This window comes from Homarus americanus, unplaced genomic scaffold, assembly GCF_018991925.1.
Source record: "Homarus americanus isolate GMGI-L3 unplaced genomic scaffold, GMGI_Hamer_2.0 scaffold12389, whole genome shotgun sequence".
Lineage (NCBI taxonomy): Eukaryota > Metazoa > Arthropoda > Malacostraca > Decapoda > Nephropidae > Homarus > Homarus americanus.
In genome coordinates, this window is record NW_024730111.1 from 1 (window position 1) to 24,825 (window position 24,825).

Sequence of the window (24,825 nt, forward strand, 5' to 3'; positions counted from 1 at the left end):
TACAGCATAAAATAAAAATTCAGTCGATTCCCTAATTTACTTACAAACACAATGGTGGTGATTGTCTAGGTCTACGATAGTTTTGTATGCTAAGTAGACAACAAACTAAGGTTTTCTCAACTTAAACTTAGGACGTTATGAAACCCAAAAATACAAGTTAAGCGGAAGAAGTAGAGCGAGCGTTTCACCTCCTCACTACACGAGTCGTAAGGATATGAGAAAACGAATCCGGATATATACCTTACCGACTGAGAATTCGAACATTATGACTCGCTTCTGCCAATCGTGTGGTTATAATGACAAATTTAGCATAAAAGGTCCATCAGACCCAAGCAATATCAACTAATTACAATGCAAACCTATAAAGAATAATACGGAATGCTACATTTTAAGTAAAAAATAAGAAGTTTTTGTACAATTAAGGTAAAGTGATATTAAAACTGAAACATCATGGACGTATACAAAGTGGTATAAAACTCTCAACACTCCTTGTGACAGCTGAGAGTACGTTATGATGAAGGCACAAAAATGAATACAACTTTACCCTTGTTCTTAGATCCTGTCAAGGTCCCCACCTGTTACGATCTCAAGTATAAAGGGATGAAAAATGTGCCTGGTAGTTTAAGGGAGAACTTGTTATGTATTGCAAGTGCCACTGCATGTTATGACCATCAGGTCTAAAGAAATATCCTATTTCTGGGCGGTCACCAAGAAGGTCTATAAAAAGGGAACCAAAATTAAACAATTTACTGATGAAGATTAAAACTTACAAATTAATACAAAAAGAAAAAGGTAAATTTTTACTTTAGGACACACGAGTCTCTAGGGGTTGACCAATGTGTTTTCCAGTATATGCTAGTGTTTTAAACGAATCTGACCATCATTTTTGTCGAAAACTGAACCGCATAATCGAGGTGCGGACTGACTAGCACAAGATTTAGGTGCAATAAGACCTCTGCACTCTTATTACTTACACTTCTAGATATAAAACCCAATACTCCGTTTGCCTTATTACGAACATTAACGCACCGTTTTCTAGGCCGTAGGTCCGGGCTTACAAGTACCCCTAAGTCTCTTTCACAAGTCGACTTCTCTAGGTTGATGTTGTTAAGGCTGTATACATTGACAGTATTTGTTCTTCCAATATTAAATATGCACTTGCTGGTGTTGAATTTCATTTGCCATTTTCTGACCACCCCTGCAGTTTATATAAATCCTCCTGTAATGCATTTGGATGCTGCCCTGAATTAATCTGCCGCCCTATTTTGGTGTCATCCGCAAACTTGTTTATGTCACTGCTCATCCCAGTATCTAGATCGTTTATGCAGATTATGAACAAGAGTGGGCCCGGTACTGACCCCTGGGGAGCCCCACTGGTTACACAGCCCCACTCAGATTTAACATCATCTACACTAACCCTCTGTGTTCTATCGTTGAGCCATGATTTTATCAAATTTATAACTTTCCCCTCGATACCATGAACCTTAACTTTTCTCAGAAGCCTCTGATGCGGTACTCTGTCAAATGCTTTGCTAAAGTCTTAAGTACATAACATCGTAATTATCGTCATTATCTACTACCTCGAAGACTTAAAAAAGTCAGACTAGATTTTTCCTTTGTAAACCCACGTTGAGAGTCGTAGATTAATTTGTTTTTCTCTAAATGCGATCGGATGCTATTTGCTATAAATGATTCAAGAAACTTCCCCACTACTGACGTCAGACTTATAAGCGGGTAATTTGACGCTGATGCTCTGTCTCCCTTTTTGAATATGGATACTACATTTGCCTGTTTCCACAAGACTGGCACAACTCCCATGTCTAATGATTTGGTAAATAAATTTACGAGGGGCCGCTAATCTGTTCCTTACACTCTTTCAAAACTCTAGGGAAAATTTCATCCGGCCCTGGGGATTGGTCTTTAATTTATTTATCTTCTTAAGAACATCCCCTTTTCTGATAGTGATATTCTTTAATTACTCTTCTTCATTCACCCTAAATATCAGTTCCACCTCTGGATTTTCCTCGTGAATTTCTTCTGTGAAAACTGATAAGAAGTAGCGGTTTAATGCTTTGCTTATTTTCTCAATATCATCGATCACTTCCCCTCTCTCTGACTTTAAAGGCCCCACTTTGTCCAGGACCTTTGTCCTATATACCTGGAAAAATCCCTTTGGATTCGCCTTGGATTCTCTTGCTAGCCTGATTTCGAAGTCCCTGTTTGTCTTCCTTACATTTTTTTTTAACATTCATAGATAGTTCATTATACCTATTTCTGAGTTGCTGAGTTGTCTCCAAAACATATTCCAATAAAATTTGTAGTGTCACAAATTAGTCAGAGTCACTGTCTGACTCATGAGAGGAGAAACAGTACTCCGTTTCATCTTCCTCCTCATTAGCCATATCTGTACCCACGTTATCATCAATGTGGAGGCATACATCTTCTGGGACCTGTTGCCCTTCAAACCAGTTAATAACATAGCGACCGTTCTCTAGCAGCCATCCATTTTCTTCTGGAGCCCACTTGTACGATTCTGGGGTAATTGCGTTTTTCAACATTGATGCTACCAGATTTGTACGCTTCAATTTCTCCAAGAGCACAGATTTGCATGGAGGCAAATTACTAGGGTCGGTTCCTTTGATTTTATGCAAAGGCTGAGATTTTTGTTTTGGTGCAAAATGCTGATCAAATAGCATATGTCTGGCTGTATTCACTGATGTTAGGTTGGGCTTCCCATACATGCTACAAACAAAGGCCTCCATGTCTGTTAACAGATCTGATGATATGTGAGCTGAATCTCCCAATTTGGCGAATGCTGCGATGAACCTTTGTTCCTTTTCCATTAAAGCCAAAGGGCGGACTTTACCTTTGCGTACAAAACTAGCTGTGTAGTCACATCCTGTGAGGGCATGGAGTCCTGACAGGGCACCACACAAGGCTGTGAGCTAACTGGGATACATCTATATATCGCCTGGTGTTGTTAGTACTTACACCAACGTCAAGCCATAGCTGTCCTGGTATGACATGGGCATGCGTAAGCAAAATTATAAGAACATCAGTGTCAGAGGACCGGATAATGATGTTACCACCTTTGTAGGACTCGCACATATGCTTAACATGCCAGATCAACCGAGTATCTGCCTCCTCGTGGTTGCAGACCAGGCTGGGGACCTCTTGCACGTGAATACTGTCATCCTTTACATCATATTGATAGGCTTTGTCATCCAGTCCTACAAATAGCGTGTAGCCTCGGATCTGCTCAATGTATGATGTTCTCTTCCATTCCTTTACAAGGAAGTGTAGGAGGGCTGTTTTGAAATTCGCGGACTTGAGCGAGGCATTGAAATCCTTTGGGCGCTTCTGGTCAGGACCAGAGATAATGAAGTTGGTATGTGTAGAATCAGATCCACGGATACCATGCTCGATATCTTTGATGGATGGGGTTTTGTATGAATCACATACAAAGTCTACCCTTTTGGCAAATCCCAACAACCGTGTCAGAACAATTATAATGTAGTATTTTTTCCCCTTTTTTTATAAAGGGGTGGGAGTAATACAGAAAAATAACAACAACAACCATATATTCATGCTATGCTTGAATATTTTTCAACAATTCAATCAATCAACAATAATACAATATGATATATACATGTATCTTAGGGGATCCGTGAGAAATAATGGACAAATGTTCTCATTTTTTGGCAAATAGCACTCCTGTAACCATGGATACTGAGCTTACATGTATTATTTTTAATGCCTATGTGTTCAACAACATAATATCTTTATTTTGATACCATACATGCTAGTATAAATGGATATTTAATAACTCCACGAAGTAAAAACATTGTTTTATACTTTTCCCCAAAATAGGGTATAAAAACAACAAAAAACACTGTTTTTCTCCAAAAACGCAGCAGCTGCGGCAATTAAGAAATGGATTTTCAGATTCAGCATAAAATTCTGATTCAGAAACGACCCTCAAACCTTTTGGCCTCAGACACATGATTAAAAGTGCCTGGGCTCTTGGACTATTTAAAGCATACACTTGAACACTATATTATTGAATGTAACACTGTCAAAGACTTCAGGCCACCTGACTTATTGTATTATAAACTTTGTAATTATTACATTGAATCAGGAGTGCTTGAGGACATTCTTGCGGCTTAACCAAAATTTGCTAGTTCACACAGATTATTCTTCAAATAGAATATGAATTTTAATATATATGAACCACTGTCCTGTCTGGTAGTGAACAGTGATATCACCCACATGACCCTGACCTATATATACTGTTAATGAATATGGCCTATTTCTTTGTGTATTGTTATGCCATAACTTAGCAAATTGAATTACATTAAAGGTGAATATAATACACCTTTTCACATATACGTTGAGACATGCTATATACTTATATGACAAATTTCAAAACCGAATGACAGAACACATATCGAATGACAATCTAAAATTACTGTTGGTGGTATGTCATTCTCCAATTGTTACATTCTCAAACTATACGTAGACCGTCGGTTTATTGTTCACGGCTGTCAATTTCATAACTTAAGTCAATCGTTTCCGTTAGAATGAACGAACAGTTATTTTAGATTGTCATTCGATATGTGTTCTGTCATTCGGTTATGAAATTTGTCAAATAGATATATAACATGTCTCAACGTATATGTGAAAAGGTGTTATGAGGGTGCACATGGCACAACAAAAAACAAATTGCCAAATCGACACAACTTAGCCATAATATTTATCACCTAAAAATTAATATTACTTCAATACACGACAACAATGTTAAATGCGAAAGTTCATGGGTTCACTCACAGCCCTCTTTATCCCAACAGTTCAGGAGTGAAGGTTTCGAATTATACACATCATGAAAAGTTAAATAAAATCTAATAATAAAAGTTGACCATAATAAGTGTGCATGTTACATCATGAACAGATAAACTAAAGCAGGAGAATAAAGAATAAACAATCCTTAATAAACCACTAATATATGCACAGTAAATAAACAAACCACTTTGTAACGTCACCATTGATTGCACTTTACAAAATAAATAATAGAGCAGCACTGAATAGATAATACTCAACTAAACCTTATTTGAAAAGGTCTCCACCACCGACAAACTCAAACGTCCTTCCACCTCCAAGGCCAGCCAATGACTGACAAAGTTCCATACCCTAGGAGACTAAAAGCCTAACACTAATAGTAAACAACTCCCACATTAAGCTGCAAAAATATCTAAATACATACAGAAACATTCTAATGTATCAAGTACCAGTCCTGCTCACATATAATATTCCACTATGCCAAACGCAACGCAATAATGTACATTACGCCATGAACCTATGTTATGGGTGGCTCTCAACTGGCTCAGCCATGTTAACAATAATTACTATCCGCTAATTGTATTTCTGGCTAAATAATCGGCAAAAAATTAATTCAGCGAGAATTGATAGCACACTCAGTATCAAAACCTGACTGAATTACTCGGAATAGGTGAACTGTACTATAAGCTTTGCCAGTAAATTTTTTAACCATAATCACAGATGCACTGTTAAATTCCTGTTCCCACCTACTGAGTATGTCTCCTCCAAATTCACTGTAGACCAGGGAGGACACACAACTACACCCACCCCCTGCTACTACCAGACACTACTACAACTACCACCACTTACAGTACACTACAACAACTTCTACCACCAATCCTATTAGGATTATTTTACACACATACACTCGCTACAGCCCTAGTTAAGAATATTTCAGAGAATAAGAAACTATACATATTCCTTGACAATACAGCTAGGTAAATTATCACTACAACATATTACAACACCGGAATTACTACATCATTACAACATCACAACATTATAACCATAAAAAATCTTCACTGCAACATCATCCCTTCATCAAAGTCAACACCGCCATCATTACAACAGCATCATTACTGAAACATCAATACATCATCACTACACCAGATATAAAACTACAACATCATTACTACATCAGATATAAAACTACAACATCATCACTACACCAGATATAAAACTGCAACATCATCACTACACCAAATATAAAACTACAACATCATCACTACACCAGATATAAAACTACATCATCACTACACCAGATATAAAACTACAACATCATCACTACACCAGATATAAAACTACATCATCACTACAACATATAAAACTACAACATCATCACTCCACCAGATATAAAACTACAACATCATCACTACACCAGATATAAAACTACAACATCATCACTACACCAGATATAAAACTACATCATCACTACAACATATAAAACTACAACATCATCACTCCACCAGATATAAAACTACAACATCATCACTACACCAGATATAAAACTACAACATCATCACTACACCAGATATGAAAATACATCATCACTACAACATATAAAACTACATCATCATCACTACACCAGATATAAAACAACAACATCATCACTACACCAGATATAAAAATACATCATCACTACAACATATAAAACTACATCATCACTACACCAGATATAAAACTACAACATCATCACTACACCAGATATGAAAATACATCATCACTACAACATATAAAACTACATCATCATCACTACACCAGATATAAAACAACAACATCATCACTACACCAGATATAAAAATACATCATCACTACAACATATAAAACTACATCATCACTACACCAGATATAAAACTACAACATCATCACTACACCAGATATGAAAATACATCATCACTACAACGTAATACTACACCTGAGTATAAATCTACAGCATCATACTTTCTACAACATCATCCAAGAACCAGATACAAAACTGGCCCGTGTCCTGCAGCGGATTTAAAACTACATCGTCACTACACCAGATATAAAACTACAATATCATCACTACACCAGATATAAAACTACATCATCACTACACCAGATATAAAACTACATCATCACTACACCAGATATAAAACTACATCATCACTTCACCAGATATAAAACTACATCATCACTACAACATCATCACTACACCTGATATAAAACTACAACATCATCACTACACCAGATATAAAACTACAACATCATCACTACATCAGATATAAAACTACATCATCACTACAACATACAAGACTACATCATCACTACACCAGATATAAAACTACAACATCATCACTACACCTGATATATACCTACAACATCATCACTACAACATATAAGACTACATCATCACTATACCAGATATAAAACTACATCGTCATCACTACACCAGATATAAAACTACATCATTACTACAACATATAAGACTACATCATCACTACACCAGATATGAAACTACAACATCATCACTACACCTGATATAAAACTACAACATCATCACTACACCAGATATAAAACTACAACATCATCACTACAACATCATCACAAAACCAGATATAAAACTACAACATCATCACTACAGCAGATATAAAACTACATCATCACTACACCAGTTTAAAACTACATCATCATCACTACACCTGATATAAAACTACAACATCATCACTACACCAGATATAAAACTACAACATCATCACTACACCAGATATAAAACTACAACATCATCACTACACCAGATATAAAACTACAACATCATCACTCCACCAGATATAAAACTACAACATCATCACTACACCAGATATAAAACTACAACATCATCACTACACCAGATATAAAACTACAACATCATCACTACACCAGATATAAAACTACAACATCTTCACTACAACATATAAGACTACATCATCGCTACACCAGATATAAACTACAATATCATTACATCTACACTACAGCACATCTACACTACAGCAGAACATTACATCACTATCACTATACTATAAGTCACTCTTTTCTTGTGAGTCTTTTGTCACATGTGAAAATTCCAACCGTATTATATATTCAGTTACACTTTACCCCCCGAAAAAAAAGTTTACCTCATTAGCTTCATCTCAATAACTTTCCAAATAAGATGGCAGAAGAGATGACTAGCTACCAAGAGGGATCACACCTGGTGGAGTTCGGTTATGCCGACTTTCAAAAAATGTTCAAAAAGACCGGTATTTTGGGCGAAGGGGTCAGTGGTGAAGTATTGCTGGGAGAGTTTTTCAACAGACCTGCCTGCGCTAAAATAGGAGTAAGCCATGGCGTCAACAACATCTTTGAAAGTGAGATAGAAAACAATTTAAAAGTAAATGGCGCTGGTGGATCCCCCAGAGGGTCAATCACTGTACGACATTATCGATAACATTTGTTTATCTCCCACCCGGTCCCGATAACCTCTTCCTACATAGCTGAAGGCCTAGCCGAGGAGTACAACCAGGGTATCATCCCATAATGACATTAAAGGGGATAATGTTCTGCTGGAGAAAGAATCCAAATGGATCCTTCACCTCCCACCTTATCGACTTTTGGCTTATCCAAAGAGTCGAGGTGGCCACCTGACCTTGCTGCAACCCGTACGGGAGCCATTACGCCCCCGAGCTATTTAAAGGTCAACCCTGCACCCCGGCCAGCGACATTTATTCGCTTGCAGTGATGATCTCCGACACCCAAAACACCTTTGACAACCTCTGGCCGCCAGGGGTTAAAGACCTGTGCAAGAAAATGCTCTGCCGCAGCCCACAGCACCGCCCAAGTCTCGCTAAGGTGATTGACGTTTTTAAACAGTCCCTGGAGGAGCTCTCCCTTGAGGTGCTCTCCCCCTCCAATACACACCAGTGATACAACATGTACAGTAGGCCTATATATCAGATGCCACTGAGAGCTCATGCTCTCACTTGGCTCAGCCATGTCAATACCGTCACAATAGTCCATTCTGTATATTATTATGGTTAAATAAACGGTTAAATATAAATATTATCAATATGAATATCCTCCTCCTCGACCCACCTCTCCTCTTCCTCCTCCACGCACCAACAGCCTTTGTAAGAGAAAAACACACCATTACCCCTTCTACAGCTACTACTGTTTAGTAGGAATAGTAATAGTTTCATTTTTGCATTGTACCTGTAAATAAATGAAATAAATAAATAAATAAATTTTAACCTACAACTCAGAAATTGACTTTTTATCCTTTACACATGAGCGTGACTAATGATGTTCTACCACAGTTGACAGATCACCTGAAGACTTGTACCTGATCATTAAATACCTTAACGCTAACCGAATATAACCCAATCCAGCCTAACATAACTCAACCCAAACCAACCTACCAGAGCATTACATAACAACCTAACCTAACCCAGCCTAACATAAGAATGGAGGAAACTGCAGCGGGCCTATCGGCCCATACTGGGCAGTCCCATTTACACCCAACCCCTATTGCTCATATATCCATCCAACCTGTTTGAAGCTATCCAGCGTATTCGAGTTAATGATGGTGTTTGGTAACTTGTTCCACTCGCCCACTACTTTATTTCCAAACCAATGTTTACCAATTTCGCGCCTAAATCTAAATTTGCCTAATTCAAAACCATTGTTACGATTTCGCTCCTGGTTGGATAGATCGAGTACAATTTGTAATGTCACTTTGTTTATCCCGGACTTCCATTTATACAACTCTATCATACTGCCCCACACTCTACGTCTCTCGAGGTAGTGCAAAATAAGACGCTTTAACCTTAAGGGTAGGCTTCAGGATATCGTGTGGCAGCACACATTGTCACCACATATTGATTTCCTTTACGAGTTTGGGCAGAGAGCCTACACAGTCAATTACAATTTTTTCAAATGGCTCAAACTACAGTAATGTGTTTTAATTGAGCTGGAGGAATGACTTGGTTGGGTTTGCCCACCACCTGACATACATGGCAAGATTATACAAACGTAGTGACGCTATTCTTTATGTCCGGCCAATAGTAATGATAAAGTAGTTTCTTATTGTCTTGAGAATTCCGAAACGTCCGGAAGTCCCTCGTGGGCCAACTCCACCAGAGACTTACGAATCGACTTGGGTACTACAATTTGATGTGTCAGACCACGTATCTAAGTTATTTAACTCTGGAGGTCTATACATTCTCATCAAGATTCCAATACTTAAATAAAAACAAGTGGTTTTGGTAGAGGGTTTACCGTCTACTTTAACGAGTCTACCCTTAGCCAAAGCGAGACCATCATCTTGAGCTTTGAGTTGAACTTAAGGGAGAACGTTTGCAAGTGGGGTTTCTGGGATCTTGTGACTGCACATACAGGAAAGAGATGCAGTTTCTCTTTATCCAACCGTTCAGTGGGGCTTTTTGACAATGGTTTTTCAACAACTTTTAAGTTTGGAACCACTAAACTTCCTGCTAAATCATTTCCCCAAATCAAACTTACGCCCCTTAATGGGAAGTTCTTTCTTTCTGATGCCAACTTTGACTTCGCCCTTTACAATATCACAGTTCAAGACAATTTGGCTTGGCTTAATAAGGGTTAAGCAGACAAGTCTTGCAGAATCACACTCTCCGGTTTACCCTTTCTCAATTCCTGGAAGGCTTTCTTTGAATAAGATGCTTTGAGCAGCCCCCGTGTCTAAGAATTGAGGACTTTTTGAGATGCTAGTATGTTTACATTGGTCACAGGTTTAAGGTTCTTTAAGGCTTCTCCAGATTTAACCTGGGAAGGGTTAGTCGGGCTTTTGCTTTGACCTGCTTTACATTTAGGATCACGACACTTCTCTATGGTGTGACCAGGTTTTCTATAATAGGAACATATTAAAAAGGGGTTCTGACTGCCATTGTTCGATTTACCACCAGCGGAACCAGGGCTTTCACTAGAGGAGGACTTTACATTGGATGGCTTATTTCTGTCTCTGTTCGCAAAAGATCTCTGTATTAGAGCGAAAGAATCGGCTATTTGGGAAGCTTTTATGAGCTCTGGCTCTCTTTTCCCTACGAGCATCAAGATATTAAAAGGTAACTTCTGATTACACTCTTCCAGTACAATAAGTGTAATAAGTTCTAAGAACGTGGTCGTTTCCGTCGCTTTTGAGCCATTTTTTACACATTCTAAGTTTGTTAGTAAGGAACTCTACGCAAGTACTGGCAAGGTTTTTGGTGTAGGACTTAAATCGGTCTATATGCTTCTGGAGTTATCGAGTTAGCGTCTAGAATTCTCTTCTTGACTAATTCGTAATCATCTACCGTGTCAAAATTTGAAAATGTGAGTGCAGCTTTGTCAACAAGCTTAGCCTGGAGACGCCAGGTCCATTCCTCTTTGGGCCATTTTGAATGTTCCACAAATTTCTCAAATGTTCGGAAAGTTCTGTCAGGATCGTCTTCATTAAAATTGGGGACTAACGAAATATTCTTTGCTAAGTTTAAAGAACTACGTTTATCATCTACTTCGACTTATTCTACTTCGATTTTTTCACGCTCTAATTGCACTTCCCTGTTCTTAAGTTCGAACTGAAGTTATGTCTTTATCTTGGAGAGCGAGTTGAAGTTCCAATTGAAAACGTCTTTCTGCTTTTCCTTGAAGTTCGGCTCTCAACTTTTCTCTCTCAAATTCAAGTCTGTCAGCGGACCATGAAGTGGTTGTTCTTACTCTAGTCACGCTTGCCACGTCATCTTTATCAACTTGAAATGAGTGATTCATGGGAATTAAAACCTCAAATGGTAGTTTCCTCAGGAATTCCTGTAGACGCTAACTCCCAACAACGGTATTTTTAAGTACTTCTTCAGTCACTGAACTGATGAACGGAATGTTAAAAAACTTTTTGATTACCCGATCCTTAAGTTTGTCAAAAAAATGGTTTTCACAAAAATCCTTTAGTTCAAATTGTTTAGAGGCCATTTTAAACTTCACATTGGATAGCGAAAGTTAATTACATAAAAATAAAGTTAAGATGTCACCACTAACCAGTCACAAGTATGAAATATTAAAATTTTCGGGGACAAGTTAAGGTTGACGTCAAAACTTCCACTCGATAACTGGGACTAGAAGAACGAAAATGTTCCAAAATGTCTTAAGTGAGTAACATTTCAGTCAGGATATGACATTAAAAATTCCAGTCAATTTCAGAAAAGCAAATGGAATGAATGTTTATCAGACCACAGCTTACAGCCCAGAGAAATACAACACATATAACAGTAAGTAGATGAGCAGGTGTACACCCATAAGGTGCACAGCCTACAGTGACAGCAAGGCCTGTCCCAGGAGGCAAGGCCACAAAGTACTTAAGTTAACAGTGAGATATGACCGTGTTAAGGAAACCACACCTTGCCAAGACACACCTGGGCGGTAATAATTAGGAAGCATTACCGACCTGGGAAATGACCACACACCTGGGCAAACACAACTGTCCAGATCTAACCAGTTTAGTGTTAATTGGGAGAGGTCATCTGCCGGCTGGAGATCTCCAATATATAGGCTCTGCACCCTCTTCCACGCGTCATTCTCATTCAGTCATTCTTATTCCGACGATTTTCAAAACACTATCGACGGAGTCACGCTCGTCACTACTCAGGTGGGGAGGGAGACTTTCCTCCCTAGCACCGCGTCTCCAGCTAGCAGGGTCTCCCATAGAAGACATAGTTCAGCAGCACCTGCTGGGCCTCCCTCAGGTTACATGTGAGTCTTTGTCAGAGCTATCCATAGGGTGAGTTACTTACGGTGGGAAATGTAGCCGTTTCATGTGGTGTCCGAGAGTCTGTGTCTAGTAACGTAAATATAATGTCCTAGTAACTTCGATATAATATGCTATTAATGTGTCTGTGTCATTGAGTGAATAATAAATAGCTGTACCATTAGAGGTTAGGTTTAGAAGATTCTCCCTAAGAACGTAATATCAAGGTTAAGTAACTAGCCGGCCACGCTACCACACTTCCTCTCTTTACATCCCACAACTAAATATTCTATCTATACTTTCTGCCTCTAAATCCACCCATTACACAAATACTTAATCGAAAGAGCAGAGAAACGAGGCAGAATAGTGATAGCAAGGACAACCTTTATCGTTGTGTTATCTTACTATGCCTGACCAATGTCATAACACGAGAACAATCCCAAGGAATATAAGTAGAAAAGAGAAAAGGGTTACAGCATAAAATAAAAATTCAGTCGATTCCCTAATTTACTTACAAACACAATGGTGGTGATTGTCTAGGTCTACGATAGTTTTGTATGCTAAGTAGACAACAAACTAAGGTTTTCTCAACTTAAACTTAGGACGTTATGAAACCCAAAAATACAAGTTAAGCGGAAGAAGTAGAGCGAGCGTTTCACCTCCTCACTACACGAGTCGTAAGGATATGAGAAAACGAATCCGGATATATACCTTACCGACTGAGAATTCGAACATTATGACTCGCTTCTGCCAATCGTGTGGTTATAATGACAAATTTAGCATAAAAGGTCCATCAGACCCAAGCAATATCAACTAATTACAATGCAAACCTATAAAGAATAATACGGAATGCTACTTTTTAAGTAAAAAATAAGAAGTTTTTGTACAATTAAGGTAAAGTGATATTAAAACTGAAACATCATGGACGTATACAAAGTGGTATAAAACTCTCAACACTCCTTGTGACAGCTGAGAGTACGTTATGATGAAGGCACAAAAATGAATACAACTTTACCCTTGTTCTTAGATCCTGTCAAGGTCCCCACCTGTTACGATCTCAAGTATAAAGGGATGAAAAATGTGCCTGGTACTTTAAGGGAGAACTTTTTATGTATTGCAAGTGCCACTGCATGTTATGACCATCAGGTCTAACGAAATATCCTATTTCTGGGCGGTCACCAAGAAGGTCTATAAAAAGGGAACCAAAATTAAACAATTTACTGATGAAGATTAAAACTTACAAATTAATACAAAAAGAAAAAGGTAAATTTTTACTTTAGGACACACGAGTCTCTAGGGGTTGACCAATGTGTTTTCCAGTGTATGTTGGTGTTTTAAACGAATCTGACCATCATTTTTGTCGAAAACTGAACCGCATAATCGAGGTGCGGACTGACTAGCACAAGATTTAGGTGCAATAAGACCTCTGCACTCTTATTACTTACACTTCTAGATATAAAACCCAATACTCCGTTTGCCTTATTACGAACATTAACGCACCGTTTTCTAGGCCGTAGGTCCGGGCTTACAAGTACCCCTAAGTCTCTTTCACAAGTCGACTTCTCTAGGTTGATGTTGTTAAGGCTGTATACATTGACAGTATTTGTTCTTCCAATATTAAATATGCTGCACTTGCTGGTGTTGAATTTCATTTGCCATTTTCTGACCACCCCTGCAGTTTTTATAAATCCTCCTGTAGTGCATTAGGATGCTGCCCTGAATTAATCTGCCGCCCTATTTTGGTGTCATCCGCAAACTTGCTTATGTCACTGCTCATCCCAGTATCTAGATCATTTATGTAGATTATGAACAAGAGTGGGCCTAGTACTGACCCCTGGGGAGCCCCACTGGTTACACAGCCCCACTCAGATTTAACACCATCTACGCTGACCCTCTGTGTTCTATCGTTGAGCCATGATTTTATCCAATTTAAAACTTTCCCGTCGATACCATGAACCTTAACTTTTCTCAGAAGCCTCTGATGCGGTACTCTGTCAAACGCTTTGCTAAAGTCTTAAGTAAATAACATCGTAATTATCGTCATTATATACTACCTCGAAGAATTTCTTAAGAAAGTCAGACTAGATTTTCCCTTTGTAAACCCACGTTGAGAGTCGTAGATTAATTTGTTTTTCTCTAAATGCGATCGGATGCTATTTGCTATAAATGATTCAAGAAATTTCCCCACTACTGACGTCAGACTTATAAGCGGGTAATTTGACGCTGATGCTCTGTCTCCCTTTTTGAATATGGGTACTACATTTGCCTGTTTCCACAAGTCTGGCACAACTCCCGTGTCTAATGATTTGGTAAATAAATTTACGAGGGGTCCGCTAATCTGTTCCTTACACTCTTTCAAAACTCTAGGGAAAATTTCATCCGGCCCTGGGGATTGGTCTTTAATTTATTTATCTTCTTAAGAACATCCCCTTTTCTGATAGTGATATTCTTTAATTACTCTTCTTCATTTACCCTAAATATCAGTTCCACCTCTGGATTTTCCTCGTGAATTTCTTCTGTGAAAACTGATAAGAAGTAGCGGTTTAATGCTTTGCTTATTTTCTCAATATCATCGATCACTTCCCCTCTCTCTGACTTTAAAGACCACACTTTGTCCAGGACCTTTGTCCTATATACCTGGAAAAATCCCTTGGGATTCGCCTTGGATTCTCTTGTTAGCCTGATTTCGAAGTCCCTGTTTGTCTTCCTTACATATTTGTTTAACATTCCTAGATAGTTCATTATACCTATTTCTGAGTTGCTCCTTCCGTCCATTAAAAAAATATATATATATTATATATGTATATATATATATATATATATATATATATATATATATATATATATATATATATATATATATATATATATATATATATATATATGTGTGTTTGTGTGTGTCCACACGAGAATCTCGGAAACAACTTTACCGATCTGTAGTGATGATGGATGGTGTTATATGTAGTGATGATGGATGGTGTTATATGTAGTGATGATTGATAGTGTTATATGTAGTGATGATGGATGGTGTTATATGTAGTGATAATGGATGGTGTTATATGTAGTGATGATGGATGATGTTATATGTAGTGATGATGGGTGGTGTTATATGTAGTGATGATGGATGATGTTATATGTAGTGATGATTAGACACTCAAATACTAACAGTTTAATGCTTAACAAATATACTTTGCATGGTGAAATTTACATACACCGTTAATGAACTATTGATGGAAGAAGACGTTTTGGGGACTGAACAGTGAGACAATGTGGAGACTCCAGGAGGGTGGCGTCCTATCGTGGCCTAGCGGATGAGCCGCCTGGAGGGCGGCGATTCTGCTAGTTTCTTATAAATTTAAATCGTAGCTGGGATGCTTCCTTTGGAAAAATCAAATGCGTTTGGACGAAAAAATTCTCGCAATAACGATACCTCGGTCAACATTTCGCATGCGTGATGCACAGAGAACATCTCCCAGACGAACACCGAAAACTACTTAAAATACATTAAATTCAACTGTATCGCTATTAAGACATTTCCGCCATGTATTTATGGGGAACAAAAAGCTCAGAATAAAAAGATCTAAATGTTTCAGTAGTTTATAACTTTCTGGGGCGCTATGTCCGAAAGTAAAATAATACCAAGAAAAAAACGATCACACTTTACGTTACAATAAACTATGAAATTAGTACACATCACTTAAAACTATGTATACAAATACCTATACCAAGATCACTACCAATACCACCTTGTTACATATCCACATATGTGTTTGAGGGAAGAACCGGCTGAAACGTGTTTATAGGGAGAAACAATACAGTACACACGGTAGAGGAGGTTGAGAAGATCTATTCTCCCTGTCAATGGTCAGCCTTCTGTTGATCTAGGGGAATGGAGTCCCAACACTGAGGACACACACAGGGTGCACCACAGCCAAGTCCCAGGGGAGCAGCCCACCTAGGCGGGGAGTAACCGTGTGGCCAACTGGCTCACACTACTCTGCCGGCTTCCCACCAACCTTTGGGAGTGGCGACAGGGATGATTCGAACAGAGGTGAACCAGGGTTGTTCGTTGTCTCAGCTTCGAGACTCATACAGAGGGGGTAACGACTCCTTGGGTCGTAACACTCCCCACCCACCCTCCAAGACGTCCGTAGTCTCGATAAAGGAGGACTAGGACCCTTCTGTGTCTGGATACCCAGGTGGATCCCTGGAGAGGACGTCAGCCAAGATGTTGTCCACCCCTATTATATGGCGAAAGTCCAAGTGGTAGCGCCCATCTCAGTATGCGTTGGTTGGAGTTCTGCATGCTGGTGATGAAGGCGAGAGGGTTATGGTCGATCTAGATGGGATGAGAGTGGAGATAGCCGTCAAATTTATGGAGAGCCATGACTAAGGCGAGGGCCTCTCTCAATGGTGGAGTATTGTTTTTGGCGTTTCTTCAATTTGGCAGTGTAGTAAAACACCGGATATAGCACTCCACTAGTAGGGTCCTCCTGAAGGACTTCTCCAACACCAACTCCACTCGCCTCTACTTAGAGAATGACGGGTCGGGAGTGGTCTGGAGTTCTGAGGACAGGGTGAGACGACAGAAGCAGTTTGACACGGCTGAAAGCTGCATCACAGTCAGGATTCCACTTGAATGAAGATTTATGGCTGGCCAAGTCAGTAAGGGGAGGGGGTGCAGTAATGGAGGATAAGTTACTGCAGAATCGTCTGTAGAAGCCAGCCATCCCTAAAAAAAGCACAGGAGGGCTTTCCTCTTAGTGGGTTTAGGGAAGGACAGGATGGCTTCCACAATGGCGTCCTTTGGTCTCGTCTGGCCCCCTCCAACAACAGGTCCTAAATACACCACGGTAGCACTCCCAAAAGTGGACTTGGCCAGGTTGATGGTGAAGCCCACCTCCTGCAATAGACCGAAAAAGGTCTGAAGCCGAATAAGATGTTCCTGCGAACGTTCTGAAATTATTACAAGATCATCTAAGTATGCATAGGTGCCAGAAAGGTCTTGAATAGCGAAATTAATGGACCGTTGAAAAGTAGCAGGAGCATTAGCCATTCCGAAAGGCATAACTTTATATTGGTATAATCCAATGGGGGTAATGGAAGCAGAGATGGTTTGGCTGTCTCGATCAACCCTATTTGATAACCTTTTTGAAGATCAATAGTGGTTATAAACCGAGCTTGACCTTTGGCATCTACCAGACCATCAATCAACGGAAGAGGGAAGGAGTCGGTAACTTACTTGACCTTTCTGTACCATCAGGTTTCGGAATCAACAAACAGGGTGAAGCCCAAAGGGAATTACTCGGTTCTGCCAAATGATTATCCAATAAAAAGTCTACCTCTCCTCTCATGTTTACTCGTTTTACCGGACCGATGCGGTAAGCAGGCTGTCGTATAGGAGTTACACCCTCAGAAGTGACTTTTGGAAAATTTAACATTAGGGTTTTAATCCTCTTTTTGAGAAAGTGTTGTATTTGGCAAGTAATCATTTAAGTTACTCAGAATTCCACTATTTTTTGGGTTTCCCCGAGAGGAAGAAAATTCTGGGGAATCAAGTTCCTAGTCCCCAAATACGTCATTACCACGTGAGACAAGGGAATAAACATTTGATATAGGAACACAGACATGAGTTACAGATTGAACACTCGCCGAGTCCTCCTGTAGTTGACTCTCAACATAAGGTTTAATGAGGTTCACATGAACTAGTCGAGTATCCTTACGTCGATCAGGGGTGCACACTATATAATTATGTTCAGAGTTTTTGAGAGATTAAGTAAGGGCCAGTGAATTTACTCTTACGTTCACTTCCAGGATTAGGTTGAGAAAATAAATTACTTTGTCTCCAGTAGAAAAAGAGAAGGTTGGAGAATGAACGTCACAACTCTCTTTATCTTCCTTTGACACTTTTTAAGGTTTTTTGTGCTACCTTTCTCACTTGACGCAGCTTTTGTTTGAGATTATCGATATAATTTTCCACTGACCACTTAGGATGAGAAGTATCTGTGAACCACTGATCTTTAAGGATATTTGAAGGACCTCTGATTTGACGTCCGTAAAGTAGTTCAAAGGGTAAATATCCTAGTGATTCCTGGGGACATTCACGCAGGGTAAAGGGAAGAAAGTCACCGTTCTCATCCTCATCAGCGTTATTCTCAAAACAATATTTCTTAATCATTGACTTTAAGGTTTGATGGAAGCGTTCAAGGCAGCCCTATGATTGCGGGTGGTAAGCCGATGACAATTGTTGCACAATTCCTAACTCGCTCAAGACTTTTTTGAATAGTTCACTGGTGAAATTAGTTCCCCAGTCTGACTATCTCTTTAGGAATTCCAACAGAAGTGAACATGTGTAATGGACATTTGACAATATTCTTAGCAGTAATGTTCTTTAAACGCTTATATGGGAGGGATTTCTTTGGTGTATTTTCATATTAATTTGTCCCATTGCTGTTAACTTTTAAACTCAACCTTTTTTTTCTTCCTTTTCTTATTTCATTCTTTTTATTTTCTTATTATTACTTCATTAAGTATAGATAGTAGTTACAGCTTAGTTATGTGACTTCATAGAGGTATTTCATAACCTCTGATCTTTGATAGCATGGCTCGAGGGTTAAGACACATGGGTACACTGTAAATCTGATATCAAGCAATGGAAAAGACTGACGGTAAAATACTGTAGGTAAATGATACTCCTAACATACACATAAAATGGTTTATTAAAATAAAGTTATAGTTTAAGAATAATTTCATTAACACTCAACTACAGTGGTCAACTCCCTGGCTTACCCAAACTTTTTTACATTCTCCACTTACACCATTCCTGGATGTACATGTACACACAACACTACTCTTCTATAGCACCTTTGAGCACCATTAATACAAGTGGCAATAATGCCGTTTACAGCACCAACACTAATAATTTAACATCACCAGGATTAGTAGCTTCTCTCCACTACTGTGGTACCTTTGCCAACAAGAAAATTGGTGGTCAACATACTCTTGCCGACTCCAAACACTCCGCCAAAACATAGCCCTACCGAGTGGTGGACTCATCCATAACAATGATGGGGGCTAGCGGTGTTTGCTCAGGCTGGGGATCATCAGGTTAGACAGTGAAAGTATCTGGCGAACGTCTGGGCCGTTGACTGGGCCCCAGAGTAGGTGGTTAGTTCCCAACGCCTGTGTTCACGAATTTACCCTAGTTTACTGGCCTTCACCCATCTCACATCTAGTGTGGAGGTCGTCCGAATCTCCAAGGCTCTTGGTCGAGAGGAACCTGTGGGTGGAGGGACTTCAGACCTTGGCCAGTCCAATACTGTACTTAAGAACATTCAGTCAAAATCATGAACTCTGATCTAGAAGAACAGAGAAATGCAGACACACCTGGTAGTTGTAATATTAGTAAATATGAACAATTTGGTGACAAGAGGTACCGGTATGGTCAGCATAAGGACAGAATCAGACAATGCGATGTAGCCGTGGCCAGAATTAGGCTAGCATACAGACTTGTGATAAACCTTTAAAGCATACACTTGAACACTATTATTGAATGCGATACTGTCAAAGACTTCAGGCCACCTGACTTATTGTATTATAAACTTTGTAATTATTACATTGAATCAGGAGTGCTTGAGGACATTTTTGCGGCTTAACCAAAATTTGCTAGTTCACACAGATTATTCTTCAAATAGAATATGAATTTTAATATATATGAACCACTGTCCTGTCTGGTAGTGAACAGTGATATCACCCACATGACCCTGACCTATATATACTGATAATGAATATGGCCTATTTCTTTGTGTATTGTTATGCCATAACTTAGCAAATTGAATTACATTAAAGGTGAATATAATACACCTTTTCACATATACGTTGAGACATGTTATATACCTATATGACAAATTTCATAACCGAATGACAGAACACATATCGAATGACAATCTAAAATTACTGTTGGTGGTATGTCATTCTCCAATTGTTACATTCTCAAACTATATGTAGACTGTTGGTTTAATGTTCACGGCTGTTAATTTCATAACTTAGGTCAATCATTTCCGTTAGAATGAACGAACAGTTATTTTAGATCGTCATTCGGTTATGAAATTTATCAAATAGTTATGTAACAATGTCTCAACGTATATGTGAAAAGGTGTAATGAGGGTGCACACGGCACAACAAAAAACAAATTGGCAAATCGGCACAACTTAGCCATAATATTTATCACTTTAAATTTAATATTACTTCAATACACGACAACAATGTTAAATGCGAAAGTTCATGGGTTCAATCACAGCCCTCTTTATCCCAACAGTTCAGGAGTGAAGGTTTCGAATTATACACATCATGAAAAGTTAAATAAAATCTAATAATAAAAGTTGACCATAATAAGTGTGCAGGTTACATCATGAACAGATAAACTAAAGCAGGAGAATAAAGAATAAACAATCCTTAATAAACCACTAATATATGCACAGTAAATAAACAAACCACTTTGTAACGTCACCATTGATTGCACTTTACAAAATAAATAATAGAGCAGCACTGAATAGATAATACTCAACTAAACCTTATTTGAAAAGGTCTCCACCACCGACAAACTCAAACGTCCTTCCACCTCCAAGGCCAGCCAATGACTGACAAAGTTCCATACCCTAGGAGACTAAAAGCCTAACACTAATAGTAAACAACTCCCACATTAAGCTGCAAAAATATCTAAATACATACAGAAACATTCTAATGTATCAAGTACCAGTCCTGCTCACATATAATATTTCACTATGCCAAACGCAACGCAATAATGTACATTACGCCATGAACCTATGTTATGGGTGGCTCTCAACTGGCTCAGCCATGTTAACAGTTGTTACTATCCGCTAATTGTATTTCTGGCTAAATAATCGGCAAAAAATTAATTCAGCGAGAATTGATAGCACCCTCAGTATCAAAACCTGACTGAATTACTCGGAATAGGCGAACTGTACTATAAGCTTTGCCAGTAAATTTGTTAACCATAATCACAGATGCACTGTTAAATTCCTGTTCCCACCTACTGAGTATGTCTCCTCCAAATTCACTGTAGACCAGGGAAGACACACAACTACACCCACCCCCTGCTACTACCAGACACTACTACAACTACCACCACTTACAGTACACTACAACAACTTCTACCACCAATCCTATTAGGATTATTTTACACACATACACTCGCTACAGCTCTAGTTAAGAATATTTCAGAGAATAAGAAATTATACATATTCCTAGACAATACAGCCAGGTAAATTATCACTACAACATATTACAACACCGGAATTACTACATCATTACAACATCACAACATTATAACCATAAAAAAATGTTCACTGCAACATCATCCCTTCATCAAAGTCAACACCGCCATCATTACAACAGCATCATTACTAAAACATCAATACATCACTACACCAGATATAAAACTACAACATCATCACTACACCAGATATAAAACTACAACATCATCACTACACCAGATATAAAACTACAACATCACTACACCAGATATAAAACTACAACATCATCACTACACCAGATATAAAACTACAACATCACTACACCAGATATAAAACTACAACATCATCACTACACCAGATATAAAACTACATCATCACTACACCAGATATAAAACTACAACATCATCACTACACCAGATATAAAACTACAACATCACTACACCAGATATGAAACTACAACATCATTCCTACACCAGATATAAAACTACAACATCATCACTACACCAGATATAAAACTACAACATCACTACACCTGATATAAAACTACATCATCACTACACCTGATATAAAACTACATCATCACTACAACATACAAGACTACATCATCACTACACCAGATATAAAACTACAACATCATCACTACACCAGATATAAAAATACATCATCACTACAACATATAAAACTACATCATCACTACACCACATATAAAACTACAACATCATCACTACACCAGATATAAAAATACATCATCACTACAACATATAAAACTACATCATCACTACATCATCACTACACCAGATATAAAACTACATCATCACTACAACATCATCACTACACCTGATGTAAGACTGCATCATCACTACACCAAGATATAAAAACTACATCATCACTACATCATCACTACACAGATATAAAACTACATCATCACTACAACATACAAGACTACATCATCACTACACAGATATAAAACTGCAACATCATCACTACACAGATATAAAACTACACATCATCACTACAACATACAGAACAACATCATCACTACACCAGATATAAAAATACATCATCACTAGAACATATAAAACTGCAACATCATCACTACACCAGATATAAAACAACAACATCATCACTACAACATATAAAAGTACAACATCATCACTACACCAGATATAAAACTACAACATCATCACTACACCAGATATAAAAATACATCACTACAACATATAAAACTACAACATCACTACACCAGATATAAAAATACATCATCACTACAACATATAAAACTACAACATCATCACTACACCAGATATAAAACTACATCATCACTACAACATATAAAACTACAACATCACTACACCAGATATAAAAATACATCCCTTTCTGACATACAAGACTACATCATGCTACCGAGATGTAAAACTACATCAATCACTACCAGATATAAAACTACATCATCACTGCAACATCATCCCACACTACAACATATAAAACTACATCATCACTACACCAGATATAAAACTACATCATCATCACTACACCAGATATAAAACTACAACATCATCACTACACCAGATATAAAACTACAACATCATCACTACAGCATATAAGACTACATCATCACTACACCAGATATAAAACTACAACATATAAGACTACATCATCACTACACCAGATAAAAAACTACAACATATAAGACTACATCATCGCTACACCAGATATAAACTACAATATCACTACAGCTACACTACAGCACATCTACACTACAGCAGAACATTACATCACTATCACTACACTATAAGTCACTCTTTTCTTGTGAATTTTTTGTCACATGTGAAAATTCCAACCATATTATATGTTCAGTTACACTTTACCCCCCGAAAAAAAAGTTTACCTCATTAGCTTCATCTCAATAACTTTCCAAATAAGATGGTAGAAGAGATGACTAGCTACCAAGAGGGATCACACCTGGTGGAGTTCGGTTATGCCGACTTTGAAAGAATATTCAAAAAGACCGGTATTTTGGGCGAAGGGGTCAGTGGCGAAGTATTGCTGGGAGAGTTTTTCAACAGACCTGCCTGCGCTAAAATAGGAGTAAGCCATGGCGTCAACAACATCTTTAAAAGTGAGATAGAAAACAATTTAAAAGTAAATGGCGCTGGTGGATCCCCCATCCTGCTGGGGTCATGCATCGATTACCCGGTAATGATCTTCTCAGTCTGCCAGGGTCAATCACTGTACGACATTATCGATAATTTATTTGTTTTATCTCCCACACGGTCGATAAACCTCTTCCTACCCATAGCTGAAGGCCTAGCCGAGGTACACAGCCGGGGTATCATCCATAATGACATGAAAGGGGATAATGTTCTGCTGGAGAAGAATCCCGATGGATCCTTCACCTCCCACCTTATCGACTTTGGCTTATCAAGAGTCGAAGGTGGCCACCTGACCTTACGCTGCAACCCGTACGGGAGCCATTACGCCCCCGAGCTATTTAAAGGTCAACCCTGCACCCCGGCCAGCGACATTTATTCGCTTGCAGTGATGATCTCCGACACCCAAAATACCTTTGACAACCTCTGGCCGCCAGGGGTTAAAGACCTGTGCAAGAAAATGCTCTGCCGCAGCCCACAGCACCGCCCAAGTCTCGCTAAGGTGATTGACGTTTTTAAGCAGTCCCTCGAAGAGCTCTCCCTTGAGGTGCTCTCCCCCTCCAAGACACACCAGTGATACAACATGTACAGTAGGCCTATATATCAGATGCCACTGAGAGCTCATGCTCTCACTTGGCTCAGCCATGTCAATACCGTCACAATAGTCCATTCTGTATATTATTATGGTTAAATAAACGGTTAAATATAAATATTATCAATATGAATATCCTCCTCCTCGACCCACCTCTCCTCTTCCTCCTCCACGCACCAACAGCCTTTGTAAGAGATAAACACACCA

At 38.7% G+C, this 24,825-nt stretch overlaps 1 protein-coding gene across 1 annotated transcript; it reads left to right on the forward strand.

Annotated features, from left to right (window-relative positions):
- Positions 1–23,799: 23,799 nt before the first annotated feature.
- On the forward strand, positions 23,800–24,603 carry LOC121866897 (serine/threonine-protein kinase pkn2-like). Its single transcript, XM_042366633.1, has one exon. It carries the CDS (start codon positions 23,800–23,802, stop codon positions 24,601–24,603), a length of 804 nt encoding a protein of 267 aa, XP_042222567.1.
- Positions 24,604–24,825: the final 222 nt, after the last annotated feature.